At 43.3% G+C, this 18,719-nt stretch overlaps 1 protein-coding gene across 1 annotated transcript; it reads left to right on the top strand.

Moving 5' to 3' along the window:
• The first annotated feature begins 3,205 nt into the window (after nucleotides 1-3,205).
• Nucleotides 3,206-10,400, top strand: LOC115187227 (tissue alpha-L-fucosidase). The gene is made up of 8 exons (XM_029746343.1): nucleotides 3,206-3,706; nucleotides 4,359-4,493; nucleotides 5,142-5,388; nucleotides 5,970-6,046; nucleotides 7,450-7,573; nucleotides 7,960-8,150; nucleotides 9,831-9,930; nucleotides 10,067-10,400. Exons 1-8 carry the CDS (start codon nucleotides 3,348-3,350, stop codon nucleotides 10,202-10,204), a joined length of 1,371 nt encoding a protein of 456 aa, XP_029602203.1. The 5' UTR covers nucleotides 3,206-3,347; the 3' UTR covers nucleotides 10,205-10,400.
• The last annotated feature ends 8,319 nt before the right edge of the window (nucleotides 10,401-18,719 follow it).

Raw genomic sequence — 18,719 nt, 5'->3', positions numbered from 1 at the left:
CAGCATTTCACTGTAAGTTCTACACCTGTCGTATTCGGTGCACGTGACACATAACATTTGATTTGATTTTAATTACATCTGCATCCCTGTACATATGACTAGTAATATCTATCTATCCCTTTGGCTCAATCTACCCCACTCTCCCCTACCTGCAATTGAGTCATTGTAAACTTCTAACAAACCATGTGTGTTAAATGTATGTATAGAGAAGTTATTAGTTCCTGCAGAACCTGCTAAGTCAGTGTTTCCAGACCTTTGTGAATCTTGTGACAATAAGGAGGAGGAGCCACAATAGTGGAATTTTCAGTTCGCCCTTCAAAATAAAATACCCCAATTGAAAGAGATTTAAAAGGATAGAAATAGTGTAACAATGCCATATTTGGACTAGATCATGCTAAACAAGATCGGAATGTATTATAAATTAAACTAAAATACAATAATGAATTCATTTGAAATGACACAGTGGATGTAGTAGAATTGTTTTGGTGGCGTACCTACCTATCTGCATGGTATATCCATGAAATGTGGTGTCAGCCTATTCAGTGAAACCCACAGATTACAAAATTACCCAAATTAGTGTCGTAGCTCATATTTAAGGAACTTTAGCTGTGGGGAAATCACCTCCCAAGTCAACCTATTGTCCATATTCAACGTTCATATTTCAATATACAGCCTTACCTATATGGATGTTGGGTCCATGATATGGGCTATCAGCCTACTCACAGACAGCGACAGAACAGAACTGAGGAGTTTTCACAAATACTTAGCGTCTTATTGCGGGACTCAAACCGCTGTGAAATGATCCACATTATTCAACTGCTGGATCTAATCCTGAATGCTGATTGGTTAAAACCACATTCCAGATGGTGTCTATTCCACAAGTTACCACCGGTTAAATTTATGACGTTAAAATGCCTATTTAATCTGTTCCATCTGACTGCTGCATTCCACTGTCTCATCAGCCCAGCCAGGCAATTTATAAACTTGATCTCCACTATAAAAAGCATCTAGACATTATCTCACATTTCTTTAAGACTAACATTTCGTTTTCAACAGCTGAGATTTTTATAAACCTTACTGTCTGTCTCTCCGACATTTGCAACATTCTTTCAATATTCAAATATGATCTCTAGCTGTACCATAATAATGAATGTGTCGGGACGAGACAGACAAGCAGCGTTTCTCAGCCAGTCAAAATCATGAATCAGTTGGCATCATTTTTATGGATATAGACAAAGAAATGTCAATTGAAAAAAACGTAAAACGAAACCAAGTGCAGTTAGTTTGCTGTCTTTCCAGCTTCAGTTTGAAGTGATTGTGTTAGCTCCTCTGAACAAGTGTCGAGACGAGAGCACATTTTCTATTCCAGGGCAAATCGGGCCTCATTAGCTCATTGTTATGGATGTTTTCAAAAAAATATTTGTTGAAAACAGTTTAAACAAATGCAAACGCAGCTACTTTGCTGTTATTCTGGTTGCACTTTTTGACGTGACTGTAAATTAGCCGTAGTTGGCTAGCTAGCAAGCGAGGGATTAGAACGTTGCCAGCCAGAATGGCAATGGAACATATAGAACGAACGACTGGGTCACGTCCATAGAGACAAATCAAAAAGACTGAACGACTGGGTCACGTCTCTGTTAACCCAACCGATAGAACGAACGGCCTATCCAGTTTGGGTAGCATAGCATGTGGAAGGATGAAATAGTATGAATAAATTCAGCAAATGAATGTTTTTTATGAAAATGTCAGTCATTGTTTGAATATATTGGTAACCCGTTATATAAAAGTGATTATGCCCTCGAAGCCGGTGTTTGGAGGATATATTAGACTGTTTACTCGGCTTTGTCTCAGGATGGTAAGTTGGTGGTTGAAGTATCCCTCTAGTGGTGTGGGGGCTGTGCTTTGGCAAAGTGGATGGGGTTATATCCTGCCTGTTTGGCCCTGTCCGGGGGGTAGCGTCGGACGGGGCCACAGTGTCACCAGACCCCTCCTGTCTCAGCCTCCAGTATTTATGCTGCAATAGTTTATGTGTCGGGGAGCTTGGGTCAGTCTGTTATATCTGGAGTATTTCTCCTGTCTTATCCTGTGTTCTCTCTCTCTCTCTCTCTCTCTCTCTCGACCTGAGCCCTAGGACCATGCCTCAGGACTACCTGACATGATGACTCCTTGCTGTCCCCACCTGGGCCGTGCTGTTGCTCCAGTTTCAACTGTTCTGCCTGCGGCTATTGAACCCTGACCTGTTCACCGCTTGTGCTACCTGTCCCAGACCTGCTGTTTTCAACTCTCTAGAGACAGCAGGAGCGGTAGAGATACTCGGCTATGAAAAGCCAACTGACATTTACTCCTGAGGTGCTGACCTGTTGCACCCTCGACAACCACTGTGATTATTACTATTTGACCCTGCTGGTCATCTATGAACATTTGAACATCTTGGCCATGTTCTGTTATAATCTCCACCTGGCACAGCCAGAAGAGGATTGGCCACCCCTCATAGCCTGGTTCCTCTCTAGGTTTCTTCCTAGGTTTTGGCCTTTCTAGGGAGTTTTTCCTAGCCACCTCTCATAGCCTGGTTCCTCTCTAGGTTTCTTCCTAGATTCTGGTCTTTCTAGGGAGTTTTTCCTAGCCACCGTGCTTCTACAGCTGCATTGCTTGCTGTTTGGGGTTTTAGACTGGGTTTCTGTACAGCACTTTGTGACATCAGCTGATGTAAGATGGGCTATATAAATACATTTGATTTATTGATTGATTGATTGATTTACTAATAGCACCTGTGAGACAATATATCCTCCAAACACCGGCTTCTTGGGCTTCACCACTTAATTAGCTCACCAGTCAATCGACTGTGTATTGAACATTCATAGTCCGGGTTTGGCTGGTGTAGGCCGTCATTGTAAATAAGAACTGGTTCTAAACTGACTTGCCTAGTTAAATAAAGGTTAAACATAAATAATAATAATAAATATTGCAATGTACAGCCTTACCTATGGAGCTTACTTTTTCTGTTCAAATTAACTAATTATTGTATTTTGTTGAATTTATATAAGAACATTCTAATCTTGTTTAGCATTATCTAGTCCAAATATGGCATGATTCCACTCTTTTGTATCGTTTGAATCACTTTCAATTGGGGACTTTTATTTTAAAGACGAGCCCACATTCCACTATTGTGGCTAATCCTTGTTGTCGCTAGCTTCACACAGGTGTTTTCACCGCAACAGAAACAAGTCATGTGAGTCCGTCTCTCTTTACATAATGGGACATCATTAGAATACGAAGTGGATTTAAGGGCTATGTCAGAGCTGTTTGCATCACTTTATCAACTTTAGTTCTTTCTGAAAGAACTGAAAATGACCTCTTTGATTCTGAGGAGTTTGTTACTATTTGCAGTGGTTGCAATCTCGTCTGGAAATGGAGTGCGGTATACGGCCAACTGGACAAGTATCGACTCCCGGCCACTACCGGTGTGGTACGACGAGGCGAAGATCGGTATTTTCGTTCACTGGGGGGTTTTCTCCGTGCCCGGGTACGGCCAGTTCAGCGAGTGGTTCTGGCAGTCGTGGAAAGGCGCACATAGAGCAGACGAGGTTGAGTTTATGAAGAAAAACTACCCCGTGGGCTTTACATACGCAGATTTTGCGCACGAATTCAAAGCGCAATTCTTCGACCCTGATGAGTGGGCTGAAATATTTGAAGCTTCTGGAGCCAAGTAAGTCACAGACTAAAGTTTATTTATTAACCAATGGCATACTTATTCAACTAGGCTACTCAACACAAGAGTGCACGAACGCTAAGTATTTTATATAGGTTGCACGTTGAACGCTTCAATCACACCGACAGTGTTATTGCGCAAAATGTTACGGAACATCTGAATATGTGTGCAACAAAAGTTCAACATACACCTTCTGCTAGTATTTCGCTCAAGCCGTCTTTTGCATACAGGTTGATGGATACGTTAGATAAACACAGGAGTTCCATTGGACATTAAATGCACTTCTTTCTGGTGTGCCAAAAATGCTCTACAGTGTCGGTGTGATCGAGGCGTTACACATAGGACGCACTGTACCTGTTGGCTATTTTAGTATAAATTGTCGTGAAAAGTTGAAACGGTTCTAGGAACCGACTGCTTAGTTTGTCCACATGCTCCTAAATTCAAATTAGTCACTGGGCAGACATTTTATTTTTCTTCTTGTGCGCTGATGCCATTCCCATGCTCAGCCCCCTCTGTAATACTGTACACTTTAGTCATTTAGCAGACGCTCTTATCCAGAGCGACTTACAGTAGTGAATACATACATTTCATACATTTTTGTTGTTGTTGTTTTTTCCCCCCTACATACAACTTTTCACATCATTGCCAGATATGTGGTGTTCACATCCAAGCATCATGAGGGCTTCTGTAACTGGCCCTCTGCAGACTCCTGGAACTGGAACTCAATGGATACTGGACCACACAGAGACCTGGTGGGAGACCTGGCAGCTGCCGTACGCAAGAGGTAAGACATGGGAGAAGTTGCCCCTAGACACTGATCTCGAGTCAGTTTAGCAGTTAAGGTTAGGGTTAAGGTTAAGGTTAGGGGAGGGTTAGACTGATCCTAGATCTGTTCCTATGGGAAACCACACCCCGGTGTCTCATTCACCACTACATGACTGTGTTCCCCTGGATCAGGTTAGACTGGTTTGGAAACCAAGGCCTGTATTCTCACTGCTCCCCTCACTGCTCCCCAGCCGTTCTCACTGCTCCCCAGCCGTTCTCACTGCTCCCCAGCCGTTCTCCCCAGCCGTTCTCCCCAGCCGTTCTCACCGCTCCCCAGCCGTTCTCCCCAGCCGTTCTCACCACTCATACAAGCCATTCTCACTGCTCCCCAGCCGTTCTCACTGCTCCCCAGCCGTTCTCACTGCTCCCCAGCCAGCCATTCTCAAGCATTTTGCTACACTTGCAATAACATCTGCTAACGATGTGTGTGTGTGACCAATAAGATTAGATTTTGACTTGACTATCTAGGATCAGTGTTGACTTGGGGGGGCTGATCCTATAGCAGCATTCCTACTCTGAGATGCTTTGGGAATGCGGGTTCTGGTTGGTTTGTGGAATCTCCAGTCATAACAGCTCACAACTTTTCACATACATTCTGTTTCCATAGAAAGGGACTGCACTTTGGCCTGTACCATTCCCTGTATGAGTGGTTTCATCCACTCTACCTGAAGGACAGAGCTTCTGGGTACAAGACCCAGGAGTTTGTCTTCCGGAAGGCTCTTCCTGAGCTGGTTAACCTGGTGATGACCTACAAGCCAGAGTTGATCTGGTCCGATGGGGATTGGGAAGCTCCTGACACCTACTGGAACTCAACAGAATTCCTGGCCTGGCTCTACAACGACAGTCCTATCAAGGTGAGAGAGGCTGAGGGAAGATGCCAAATGGAGGGTGTCCCAAATGCTACCTTATTCACTTTGTAGTGTGTTACTTTTGACCAGTGGCCAATAGGGAGATGACAAATGATTGACATTTTGTTTTTACCAGTTGTTGTCTAGGTACTAGCTGATGTCATGACACTGAGTTAGAACTATGTGATGTGTCACCTGACGTGTGTTAGTTAGGGGGTGGAGTTAGAACTGTGATGTCACCTGACCTGTATGTTAGTTAGGGGGTGGAGTTAGAACTGTGATGTCACCTGACCTGTATGCTAGTTAGGGGGTGGAGTTAGAACTGTGTGGTGTGTCACCTGACCTGTATGTTCGTTAGGGGGTGGAGTTAGAACTGTGTGTCAGGTGATATGAGTCATAAGATGCAGCTGATCACATTTAGGTCACATGTCACAACTAGATACCAGAGAAGTCATTTACCTTTTGGTTCTTTTTCTTCTTATCCGAAACCCGTTAGGACAAAGGTTGTGTCTTTGTAAATATGAACTACAGCCTCCTTTTGTTAACCCAGAACAACACTGACTTTTGATTTCAATCTACTTCCCCAGGACTTTGTGGTGGTCAATGACAGATGGGGGAATGGTTGTTACTGTAAACATGGAGGCTACTACAACTGTGCAGACAGGTAGACTACCCTCTAGCACCAACACTGAACCCTAGATCATATCTCCTTAGGCACTGACGTTCAGGGGTTGGAAACACAATTATTTTTATTGCTCTGTCCCGAACCAGCAAAACAAAGTTCTGAATCAGTTCGACCCTGTCGTGGAAATTCTAACCAGAAAGGAGAGAGGCTAGATTCTTCAAACAACTTATTTTATTAAAACATTTTTTTAATTAAGATTTTGTAAAAATGAGACTGGTTAAACATCACCTCAATGGTGTATGGGCTCTCAACCAACGAAGAAGAGTTGTCTCAGTTTATATGAAGAAAAATACAGCCTCCCCCCCCCTTTGGGTGGTGTCACAAACAAACTGGTTGGTGGCGTTCAAAGGACTATGGAACTGAGAAACTGCAGTTGGCCTGCGGTAAGGTTTTGTCTCGACACTGTTTTTCTAAAAGGAACCAAAACCATTTGTCCCGCTCGTCTCTTCCAGCTTAGTTCAGTCTACTGCTAAATGGAATGACAGCATTTTATTTGTCTGTAAATCCAACACCATTAGTCAGTCACGTGGACAAAGGGGAAGCGTTCTAGTAGAGGGAGCACGTCTCATCAGTACATCATATGACTTTAATTAAATCCATAGATACACTAGATTAACATTATAACGGTAATGTCTGCCACAATAACTCCCCCCTCCCCAAAATACCGGTTTTAAATAGTTCCTATCTGTTCCTCTTTTAACCTGTGAAATCAAGTTTTGTTTAATTTCTTTTTTCTTTTATTTTTTACATTCATTAAATGACTTCACCAACTGGTTTGGCTAGAGTCGGCAAGCTAGTTGTTTACATGTGTGATGGACAGACAAGTGTGTATGGCACAAGATGCGACTGACATTTTTCAGGTGCGGATAGAGGGTTGATGAGGAGGCTTGAAGCGCTGGGCATCTTGTTGTTATGACATGTATTATCTGAATTAGGACCTACAGAATTATACCTACGGAGGAGCAGCTCCTTTGGGGGAACTGAACGTCCTTTGAGCTAGCTAGCTAACAAGCGTGTGTGTGTGTGTGTGTGTGTGTGAGAGAATTAAAAACGCGTCTTAAATGGCTGAAATCTATAAGAATGTTATTAACTGGTGCTTTTAAAAATAAAGGTTCTGTTCCGGGAATAGTATGGATCACTTTCGTTCCCATTTCTGTTCCTTGAACTGGTGCCAACCCATTTTACATTACGTTTTGGTAATTTAGCAGGCACTCTTATTCAGAGCAACTAATAGTCAGTACTATATGTAGAGATATATATTTCTATGGCATTAGACATATGCTAATATCCCCACCTCCTCTGATTAGGTGGAATCTGCCTACAACTGTTCAATCATGTAGGATTTACACATGGAATACAGACTTTTATATCTTCACTCTCAGGTTCACGCCAGGCTCTCTGCCTAACCACAAGTGGGAGAAATGCCAGTCCATCGACAACCGCTCCTGGGGTTACCGTAGAAACATGAAGCTCATCGAGCTGATGGACCTGCCCACCATCATAACGGTTAGAGTTCACAGGAAGTGAAATCGTACTCAGGGGGACAAACTAATCTGGGGCTCAGTTTGAATACTTTGGAGTGTTTTTTTTTTTTTTTTCTGGCCTTGCTTCTCTCCATGTGGACTAATCTGACTATAGCTTATTCAATGAGCTATGGCCGCTTCTTTTCTGCTCACTTTGTAACAAAGAGCAGGATATTCTGTCTCTCTCTCGCGCTCTCTCTCTTTCTGCACACTGATGACTGGGGGTGTCTTCTCTCTATTTCATAAACAGAGTTGTCACTAACTTGGTAAAAATCGTAAGTTTTTATTGACATCTCTACCTCGTCATGTCTCTGGATACTGCCTGTGTCTCTTGAGTAAACGTCCCCTGATCTCTCGTTGTTTCATCAGGACATGGTGTATGTGGTGGCCCTGGGTGGTAACTATCTGCTGAACATAGGACCCATGGAGGACGGTATGATCTCCCCTCTCTTTGAGGAGAGGCTGAGGGGCATGGGGGCCTGGCTGGGGGTCAACGGAGAGGCCATCTACTCCTCCAAACCCTGGAGGATCCAGGGGGAGAACACCACCGTGCCTGTCTGGTAGGAGACAATACAATACAGTCTGGTAGGAGACGATACAATACAGTCTGGTAGGAGACGATACAATACAGTCTGGTGGGAGACGATACAATACAGTCTGGTGGGAGACGATACAATACAGTCTGGTGGGAGACGATACAATACAGTCTGGTGGGAGGCGATACAATACAGTCTGGTGGGAGGCGATACAATACAGTCTGGTGGGAGGCGATACAATACAGTCTGGTGGGAGGCGATACAATACAGTCTGGTGGGAGGCGATACAATACAGTCTGGTGGGAGGCGATACAATACAGTCTGGTGGGAGGCGATACAATACAGTCTGGTGGGAGGCGATACAATACAGTCTGGTGGGAGGCGATACAATACAGTCTGGTGGGAGGCGATACAATACAGTCTGGTGGGAGGCGATACAATACAGTCTGGTGGGAGGCGACGCCGTGGCTGTTACATAGATTTCTAAACTAAGATGTGGAATAATTGATCAATCTTGGACAGGCATGAGTCAAGTAACTACTTCTTTATTGTTTTAACTACTGTAATGTAATTATAACAGACTGGGCTTTTACTGCCATCTAGTGGTAAACTGTCATCCTAAGTCCTTAATCTCTAGGCTAGGTGGGACGGTAGCGTCCCACCTGACCAACATCCAGTGACGGTGCAGGGCGCCAAATTCAAACTACAGAATTGTAAATATTTAACATTATTGCATGGGTATTTTCAAGATGTCAAAATAAAGCTTAACTTCTTGTTAATCCAGCCGTGGTGTCAGATTTCAAAAAGGCTTTACGGCGAAAGCAAACCATGCGATTATCTGAGGACAGCACCCCACCATAACAATCATTTTCAACCGGGCAGGTGGCGACACAAAAGTCAGAAATAACGATATAATTCATGCCTTACCTTTGAAGATCTTCTTTTGGCACTCCAATATTTCCCAGAAACATCACAAATGGTCCTTTTTGTTTGATAAACTTTTTTTTTTTATATATCCCCAAAATGTCAATTTATTTGGCGCGTTTGATTCAGAAAAACACCGGTTCCAACTCGCGCAACATGACTACAACTTATCTAATAAGTTTCCTGTAAACTTTGTCCAAACATTTTAAACAACTTTCCTAATCCATCCTTAGGTGTCCTAAAACGTAAATAATTGATCAAATTTAAGACGGAATATACTGTGTTCAGTAGTGGATAAAATCAAAGTGGAGCGAGCTACAGGTCGTGCGCCCCAAACAAAACAGTCCACTTGGCTTGACTCTAGTTCTGGATAGCTGTACTTCTTCATTTCTCAAAGGAAAAACATCAACCAATTTCTAAGACCTGTTGACATCTAGTGGAATCCATAGGAACTGCAACCAGGTCCCTCATAAATGTAGTTTACCATAGAAATCCAATTGAAAAATCAGTGAATTCAACATTATTTTTTTCCTGGATGGTTTGTCCTCGGGGTTTCGCCTGCCAAATAAGTTCTGTTATACTCAGACATAATTTTAACAGTTTTAGAAACTTTTGAGTTTTCTATCCAAATCTACCAATTTATATGCATATCCTAGCTTCTGGGCCTGAGTAGCAGGCAGTTTACTTTGGGCATGCTTTTCATCCGGACGTCAAAACACCGCCCCCTATCCCAAAGAAGTTAAACAAATCCTGACTGTATATATATATCTCCTTCCATAGGTACACCTCGAAGAACAACACGGTCTATGCCATACTGCTGGAATGGCCTTCCAACCTGCTGTTTGACCTCGCAGCACCCAAAACCTCTGAGGCCACTCATGTAAGTATACCACACATAGTATTATGGTTCTTTAACATGTTGTGTTTTGAAGATGCATTTGGTCCCATAAGGTACAAATATGCTAAAGGCAGCACCTGTTATGCTATAACTAAATATGTTCTGTCTCTCTTCTCAGGTCACTATACTGGACGACCCGTCCGTACCTCTGAAGTGGGTATCAACGGCACCAACCGGACTGGTGGTTCTCATGCCTGACATCATGCCAGTTTCCCCGGGGCAAGGCTGGGTCCTGAAACTAGAGGGAGTGGTGTGAGAGGCAGTGGACATAAAACTGTTTTTATTATTATACGTTAAGATATTATGACTGTTAATGTTTTAAATTTTAAGTTTCAGGGGATGAAATGTTATTTTTGTTGGACTCTGACACTGGTTGATTTGTGTGAGTCAGCTAAAGACTAGCTACCTTGAATGTGCAATAGATAGAGATTCTGCAGAATCTCTATCAACAATGGCCTCTTTTTATTTTTATTTTTTTATATATATATATATATATATATATATATATATATATATATATATATATATACAATATCAAATGAACAGTTAACATTACACTCACAAAAGTTCCAATAGAATAAAGACATTTCAAATGTCATATTCTGTCTATATACAGTGTTGTAATGATGTGCAAATAGTTCAAGTACAAAAGGGAAAATAAATAAGCATAAATAAGCATAAATATGGGTTGTATTTACAATGGTGTTTGTTCTTCACTGGTTGACCTTTTCTTGTGGCAACAGGTCACAAATCCTGCTATGATTGCAAAATGTTGTATTTCACCCAATAGATATGGGAGTTTATCTAAATTGGATTTATTTTAAATTCTTTGTGGATCTGTGTAATCTGAGGGAAATATGTGTCTCTAATATGGTCATACATTTGACAGGAAGTTAGGAAGTGCAGCTCAGTTCCCACCTCATTTTGTGGGCAGTGTTGCACATAGCCAGTCTTCTCTTGGTGACCTTTCTCAATAGCAAGGCTATGCTCACTGAGTCTGTGCATAGTCAAATATTTCCTTAATTTTGTGTCAGTCACAGTGGTCAGGTATTCTGCCGCTGTGTACTCTCTGTTTTGGGCCAAATAGCATTCTAGGTTGCTCTGTTATTTTGTAAATTCTTTCTTGTCTCTCAGATCGTTCACAGCTTTGTGGAAGTTACCTGTGGCGCTGATGTTTAGGCCAAGGTATGTATCGTTTTTTGTGTGCTCTAGGGCAACGGTGTCTAGACAGAATTTGTATACGTTGTCCTGGCAACTGGACCTTTTTTTGGAACATAATTATTTTTGTCTAACTGAGATTTACCGTCAGGGCCCAGGTCTGTCAGGGCCCAGGTCTGTCAGGGCCCAGGTCTGTCAGGGCCCAGGTCTGTCAGGGCCCAGGTCTGTCAGGGCCCAGGTCTGTCAGGGCCCAGGTCTGTCAGGGCCCAGGTCTGTCAGGGCTCAGGTCTGTCAGGGCTCAGGTCTGACACAATCTGTGCAGAAGATGTAGATGTTGCCATAGGCTGTAGGCCCTCCTTGGTTGGGGACAGAAGCCCCAGATCATCAGCAAACAGTAGATATTTGACTTCAAATTCTAGTAGGATGAGGCCTGGTGCTGCTGTGGTGGCTAATTTCCGCATTACCAAATGAGGAGTTACAAACAGACCAGTCCGAGTTAAACTACATCTTTAATACTTAATTAAGATACTTTTGCAAAAGTTCTTGACCCCCAATAATGCATTCTCTCGAATGAATCATTTAATGAGGTGCTTACAGAATGGCTCAGGGATCTTTTATAGCAACGATACAGCCCCTTCAACGTACATTGACAAACCACAGATACTTAGTAACAGTTCACAAAGGTTACGTTTTGTATGACAGATATCAATAAAACACATCAGACAGTAACTGCTATGTCAACAGGATTAATGGTATAGCCCAGTATCTGGTCTCCTTAGAACCGTCCCTCCCTGGTACGGTATTGAGCCTCTAGGCCATATATTATCACAGGATAAGTGTGAGATCTAAGAGACCATGGTCCCAGACACTGCCATAAACCTCCCCACAATAAGGAAAAGGAGGGTGTGACTTGCTCACAGACATTGTGGAGACAAGTCATTGGTTCCCCAGTAATCACGCCATCCCTTCACATGGTTTAAGCATAGGTGAAGAGACATTCACATGTGAAGACAATATTTCATTCTGTCCTCTCTTGCTGATATTCTGCAGAGCAACAGAGACAGGTAAAAGACAAGTCTGACCTCTTCCCCTCTCTGGGTCCACAGTGTCTGAGCCCCAGCTAAGGGAAATGTGTAACTGAAAAGACACCAGAGTCCAATGGACACTTTCTAATGACAAGTACCTCAAATAAGCATATTATACTAATAAAACATCTTAATTATCTATGTTACCCAACTAATTCTGATTCTTCCACGACACTGCAGACTGTTCTAGTGCCCTCACCAATTCGTTGATATATATACTGTATGTTGAAGAAGGTGGGGCTTAAGCTGCATCACTGTCCCAAGTCGAATGTTTTTCCCCCAACACCACTTTCCATCAATTTGTATAGCAGACACTCATGCCAAATTGAGTCGATAGCTTTTTTGAAATCCTCTGTTATCTCTCTGCTCACTCTCCTCTCCCCTAACCCCTCTCTCTCCATCGCTCCCTCTCCCCTGCTCTCTCTCTCTTTCTGCTCACTCTCCTCTCCCCTAATCCTTCTCTCCCTCACCCCCTCTTCCCGGCTCCCTCTCACTCACCCCCTCTCCCTCTCCCTTGCTCCCTCTCTCACCTGCTCCCTCTCTCTCACCCCCTCTCCCTCTCCCCTGCTCCCTCAACCTATCTCCCTCTCCCCTGTTCCCTCTCTCTCTCCCTCTTCCTCTCCCCTAATTGCTCTCTCTCCATCTCTCCCTCTCTCCTGCTCTCTCTCTCTCTCTCACCCACTCCCTCCCTCTCCCCTGCCCCCTCTCTCACCTGCTCCCTCTCTCTCACTCAATCTCCCTCTCCCCCTCTCCCCTGTTCCCTCTCTCTCTCCCTCTCTTCCTCTCCCCTGCTCCCTCTCTCTCGCTCCCTCTCTCTCACTCACCCTCTCTCACTTTCCCACTCTCCCCTGCTCCCTCTCTTCTTCTCCCCGGCTCCCTCCCTCTCTCTCTCTCACTCACTCACCCATCTCCCTCTCCCACTCTCCCCTGCTCCCTCTCTCCCTCTCTTCCTCTCCCCTGCTCCCTCCCTCTCTCTCTCACTCACCCTCTCCCACTCTCCCCTGCTCCCTCTCTCCCCTGCTCCCTCCCTCTCTCGCACTCACCCTCTCCCACTCTCCCCTGCTCCCTATCTCCCTCTCTTCCTCTCCCCTGCTCCCTCCCTCTCTCTCACTCACCCTCTCTCCCTCTCCCCCTCCCCCCTGCTCCCTCTCTCTCCCTCTCTCAGGTGACATTATTGATTTGTATTTTTTTACCGTTTTGTTTTTATGTCAGACTCTGTGCCGTGAGTGAGACTGATTAAGTTCGTTATCTCTCTCCAGGTGATGTGATTTTAATGTTTTTTTAGCCTCAATAATTGTTTACTGCTGTCTGTTTAAATCTATGGATGATTCATTTGGACCATGGATATGTACAGTATGTTTCTCTCCTGAGGTGTTTTATTTGTGTCTGTCTGTCAAGTTTCTAATTAAAGATATCCTATGATGAAAGAGGGATGAGGGACGAGAAGAAAAGCTTGTTAATTTCTACGCTGGAGAATCTTTAATTTGATGTATTAAGGAATTAAGATAATGCCCGAAGCTACTTTTGTATCTTAGTATGTTTTCTGATTAATTAAACAATCAAATTGATTAAACAATCAAAGCTTGCATACATTTTATAATTGTAAATACCTTTCTTGAACAAGCACGTTTAATCTGAGGAGTCAGCATCATTGGATGTGAACCCAACAGAGCGTCGTTAGCCAAACTGATTAGTAAACACCCCAGGGGATAGCTTGTTGTGATGGGGACACCTGCTGGCCATGTGTTTCTCTCTCTCTCTCTCTCTCTCTCTCTCTCTGTCTCTCTCTGTCTCTCTCTGTCTCTCTCTGTCTCTCTCTGTCTCTCTCTCTGTCTCTCTCTCTGCATGCTGGGAGTGTTTTGTAGTTGAGAGGCGGTGTGGAGGGCTCTGTCCTAACTTATTTCCTTGGTCTTTTCTTTCAATTTTGTTTTCTATTGTGGAGGGTTAACACACTGTTAGGTTATCAGTATCCACATTTTTTTTTTAAAGTTAGGCAGGAAGACAGAGTTTTAGTGTTTCCTGGGGTTTTCAATGGTGTGGGGTGCGCGATGGCTTCGCAGCCTAGCGCGGAGGAGATGCGCTATGTCGTTACGGCATGGATTCAGGTGTGTTCCTGAGATTGGAGTTAAGGTGGAGGAGGTTCTGCTCGCGGTCGGCTAATTGGTAGGAGGTGCATTTATACATGAACAAAGCTGTGGTTGTGTTCATGAAAAGTTTACACTTGGTGGGTAGGCTGATTGCTAGCGGAATATTTGTAAGGGAAGTGTTGGTGCCGATTTCTCTTCTTTCGACTCCTTCAACGAGGGTGGTAGTTACGAATATGCCTCCGTTTATTACAGATGATCAAATCCGGAAAGAGCTGAGTCGTTTTGGTAAGTTTGCTAGCGGGTTATGTGTCGGCAGGTTTTCAGGCAGATGCCGTTAACCTGTTTGGGGTAGGGGGCAGTATTGAGAATTTTGGAAAAAATATGTTCCCATTTTTAACTGCCTCCTACACCAACTCAGAAGCTAGAATATGCATATTATTGTTCAGGTTTGGATAGAAAACACTCTGAATTTTCTAAAACTGTTTGAATGGTGTCTGTGAGTATAACAGAACTCCTATGGCAGGCAAAAACCTGACAAGGTTTCAAGCAGGAAGTACCCTGTCTGACAAGGAGTCGTGCGTCTTGCATCTTTTTATTGAAAAGTAAGGATCTTAGCTGTAACGTGACAATTCCCAGGGCTCCAATAGGCTCTCAGAGCCCGCGAAATAACTGAAGGTTTACGAGGGAGCCTCAGGTTGAAACAGATTATCGCCTTTTGTAAGTGGATGCTCAGAGGACCTTTGAATGATGCGCGTGCATGAGTCGCTTCTGAGGAGAAATTTTATTCGGCTGTTTAGGCTCAATGCATACTCCCGGTCGGAATATTATCACTTCTCTACGACATAAATGGCATAAAAATTGGTTTTAAACAGCGGTTGACATGCTTCGAAGTACGGTAATGGAATATTTAGACATTTTTGACACGCCAATGCGCCATGCGCGAGACCGTGAAGAAGCATTCTAGAACTCACGAACAAAACGTCGCTGTTTGGATATAACCATGGATTATTTGGGACCAAACCAACATTTGTTATTGAAGTAGAAGTCCTGGCAGTGTATTCTGATGAAGAACAAGCAAGGTAAGAACATTTTTCTTATAGGAAATGTGATTTTGGTGGATGCTGACCTGGGTGGGTATCTAAATAGCTAGCCCTGTAATGCCGGGCTATGTACTTAGATTATTGCAAAATGTGCTTCATCCGAAAAGCTATTTTAAAATCGGACATATCGAGTGCATAGAGGAGTAATGTATCTATAATTCTTAAAATAATTGTTATGCTTTTTGTGAACGTTTATCGTGAGTAATTTAGCAAACTGTTAGTAAATTCAACGGAAGTTTGCCGGGGGTTATGCGTTTTCTGAACGTCACATGCTAATGCAAAAAGCTGTTTTTTGATATAAATATGAACTTGATTGAACAGACATGCATGTATTGTATAACACAATGTCCTAGGTGTGTCATCTGATGAAGATCATCAAAGGTTAGTGCTGCATTTAGCTGTGGTTTGGGTTTGTGTGACATTATATGCTAGCTTGAAAAATGGCTGTCAGATTTTTTCTGGCTGGGCACTCTGCTGACATAATCTAATGTTTTGCTTTCGTTGTAAAGCCTTTTTGAAATCGGACAGTGGGGTTAGATTAACGAGATTCTTGTCTTTAAATAACTGTAAAATAGTCATATGTTTGAGAAATTGAAGTAATAGTATTTCTAACGATTCAAAAATCGCGCCACTGGAATTTCAGTAGCTGTTACGTAGGTGGGACGAAATCGTCCCACATACCCCAGAGAGGTTAAGCACGTTGTTTCGTTCTGGAGGCAAGAGTTCATGTTTCTAAAAAACAATGAGCAACAGTTAAATGTACATTTTAAAGTGAGGCATGGGGAGGGGCTCTATGCAGGGTTTGCCAGCACAGATAGTCTGCGGTGTTTTGACTGTGGGGATTTGGGACATAAGAGCTTTGCGTGCCCACATAAAGGCCGTAGACAAGGTTAGGGTACAAGCACCAGTGGGGGAAATCGAGGTTATCTTGCAGGGGGCAATGAGACGCAGGCAGGAGAGGCTGGGCATAGTCATGTTATAGATGGTGGAGTAGATGAGGCTGGGTCTAGTCAGGTTATAGATGGTTATGTAGAGGAGGCTGGGTCTAGTCAGGTTATAGATGGTGGTGGTGTAGATGAGGCTGGGTCTAGTCAGGTTATAGATGGTGGTGTAGAGGAGGCTGGGTCTAGTCAGGTTATAGATGGTGGTGTAGATGAGGCTGGGTCTAGTCAGGCTATAGATGGTGGTGTAGAGGAGGCTGGGTCTAGTCAGGTTATAGATGGTGGTGTAGAGGAGGCTGGGTCTAGTCAGGTTATAGATGGTGGTGTAGATGAGACTGGGTCTAGTCAGGTTATAGATGGTGGTGTAGATGAGGCTGGGTCTAGTCAGGTTATAGATGTTGGTGGTGAAGATGAGGCTGGGTCTAGTCAGGTTATAGATGGTGGTGTAGATGAGGCTGGGTCTAGTCATGTTATAGATGGTGGTGGTGTAGATGAGGCTGGGTCTAGTCAGGTTATAGATGGTGGTGGTGTAGATGAGGCTGGGTCTAGTCAGGTTATAGATGGTGGTGTAGATGAGGCTGGGTCTAGTCAGGCTATAGATGGTGGTGTAGATGAGGCTGGGTCTAGTCAGGTTATAGATGGTGGTGTAGATGAGGCTGGGTCTAGTCAGGTTATAGATGGTGGTGGTGTAGATGAGGCTGGGTCTAGTCAGGTTATAGATGGTGGTGTAGATGAGGCTGGGTCTAGTCAGGTTATAGATGGTGGTGGTGTAGATGAGGCTGGGTCTAGTCAGGCTATAGATGGTGGGTGTAGATGAGGCTGGGTCTAGTCAGGTTATAGATGGTGGTGTAGATGAGGCTGGGTCTAGTCAGGTTATAGATGGTGGTGTAGATGAGGCTGGGTCTAGTCAGGTTATAGATGGTGGTGGTGTAGATGAGGCTGGGTCTAGTCAGGTTATAGATGGTGGTGGTGTAGATGAGGCTGGGTCTAGTCAGGTTATAGATGGGGGTGTAGAGGAGGCTCGGTCTAGTCATGTCATAGATGCGGGTGTAGTCCTAGTTTCTGATAACCTGTGTGTGTATAGATTTCAAAATACTCAGATCTTGTAGATTACTTAGGCAAAATTTTGGGTTAGGAAAGTATGTATCATAAATCATTGGTTTGGAGAGTCTTTTACACACTAAATATATTTAAGAATCGAAAATACAGTGATTATTCTGAAAGTTGCCATATTCATGTACAATCCACTGAAAGGTGGAAAAAAGTGTAGAATAGGGGTTAAACAGTAGTCCTGTACATCTACCCTGATCCTCACTAATCATGGATCTGTAATAGGGGTTAAACAGTAGTCCTGTACATCTACCCTGATCCTCACTAATCATGGAGTTGTAATAGGGGTTAAACAGTAGTCCTGTACATCTACCCTGATCCTCACTAATCATGGAGTTGTAATAGGGGTTAAACAGCAGTCCTGTAAATCTACCCTGATCCTCACTAATCATGGATCTGTAATGGGGGTTAAACAGTAGTCCTGTACATCTACCCTGATCCTCACTAATCATGGATCTGTAATAGGGGTTAAACAGTAGTCCTGTACATCTACCCTGATCCTCACTAATCATGGATCTGTAATAGGGGTTAAACAGTAGTCCTGTACATCTACCCTGATCCTCACTAATCATGGATCTGTAATAGGGGTTAAACAGTAGTCCTGTAAATCTACCCTGATCCTCACTAATCATGGAGTTGTAATAGGGGTTAAACAGTAGTCCTGTACATCTACCCTGATCCTCACTAATCATGGATCTGTAATAGGGGTTAAACAGTAGTCCTGTACATCTACCCTGATCCTCACTAATCATGGAGTTGTAATAGGGGTTAAACAGTAGTCCTGTACATCTACCCTGATCCTCACTAATCATGGATCTGTAATAGGGGTTAAACAGTAGTCCTGTACATCTACCCTGATCCTCACTAATCATGGAGCTGTAATAGGGGTTAAACAGTAATCAAGGTCAGAATACAGGGAATCGGTAGACACACCTTCCTTGCATTGATCTCCACCCCCAAATGTATAGCGGTAGAATATCATGCTATATCATTGTGTTTATGTTCAAGGTCAGAATGGGCATAGAAACCAAAATGCATAAAATGGGAATTACGTTAATTTATGCGTTTCTTAATTCGGATCGGAATTCCCCCCTTGGTCAGTAGACTGCTGCTTATAGAAATTCAAGTGAGTCGACATAAAAGAAAGACACAAAGACACACCTAATTTTTTAAATTTCACTTGCTAAAAATAGCTTTATAATAATCATCATATTAATAATACTAATCATAGTGATTAGCCATTAGAAAATGTTTACAACGTGGATAGTGTTACATTCTGTGTTGGGTAAA

This window comes from Salmo trutta, unplaced genomic scaffold (genome assembly GCF_901001165.1).
Source record: "Salmo trutta unplaced genomic scaffold, fSalTru1.1, whole genome shotgun sequence".
In the NCBI taxonomy this organism is placed as follows: domain Eukaryota; kingdom Metazoa; phylum Chordata; class Actinopteri; order Salmoniformes; family Salmonidae; genus Salmo; species Salmo trutta.
This window is presented reverse-complemented; position numbering and strand designations above follow the sequence as displayed.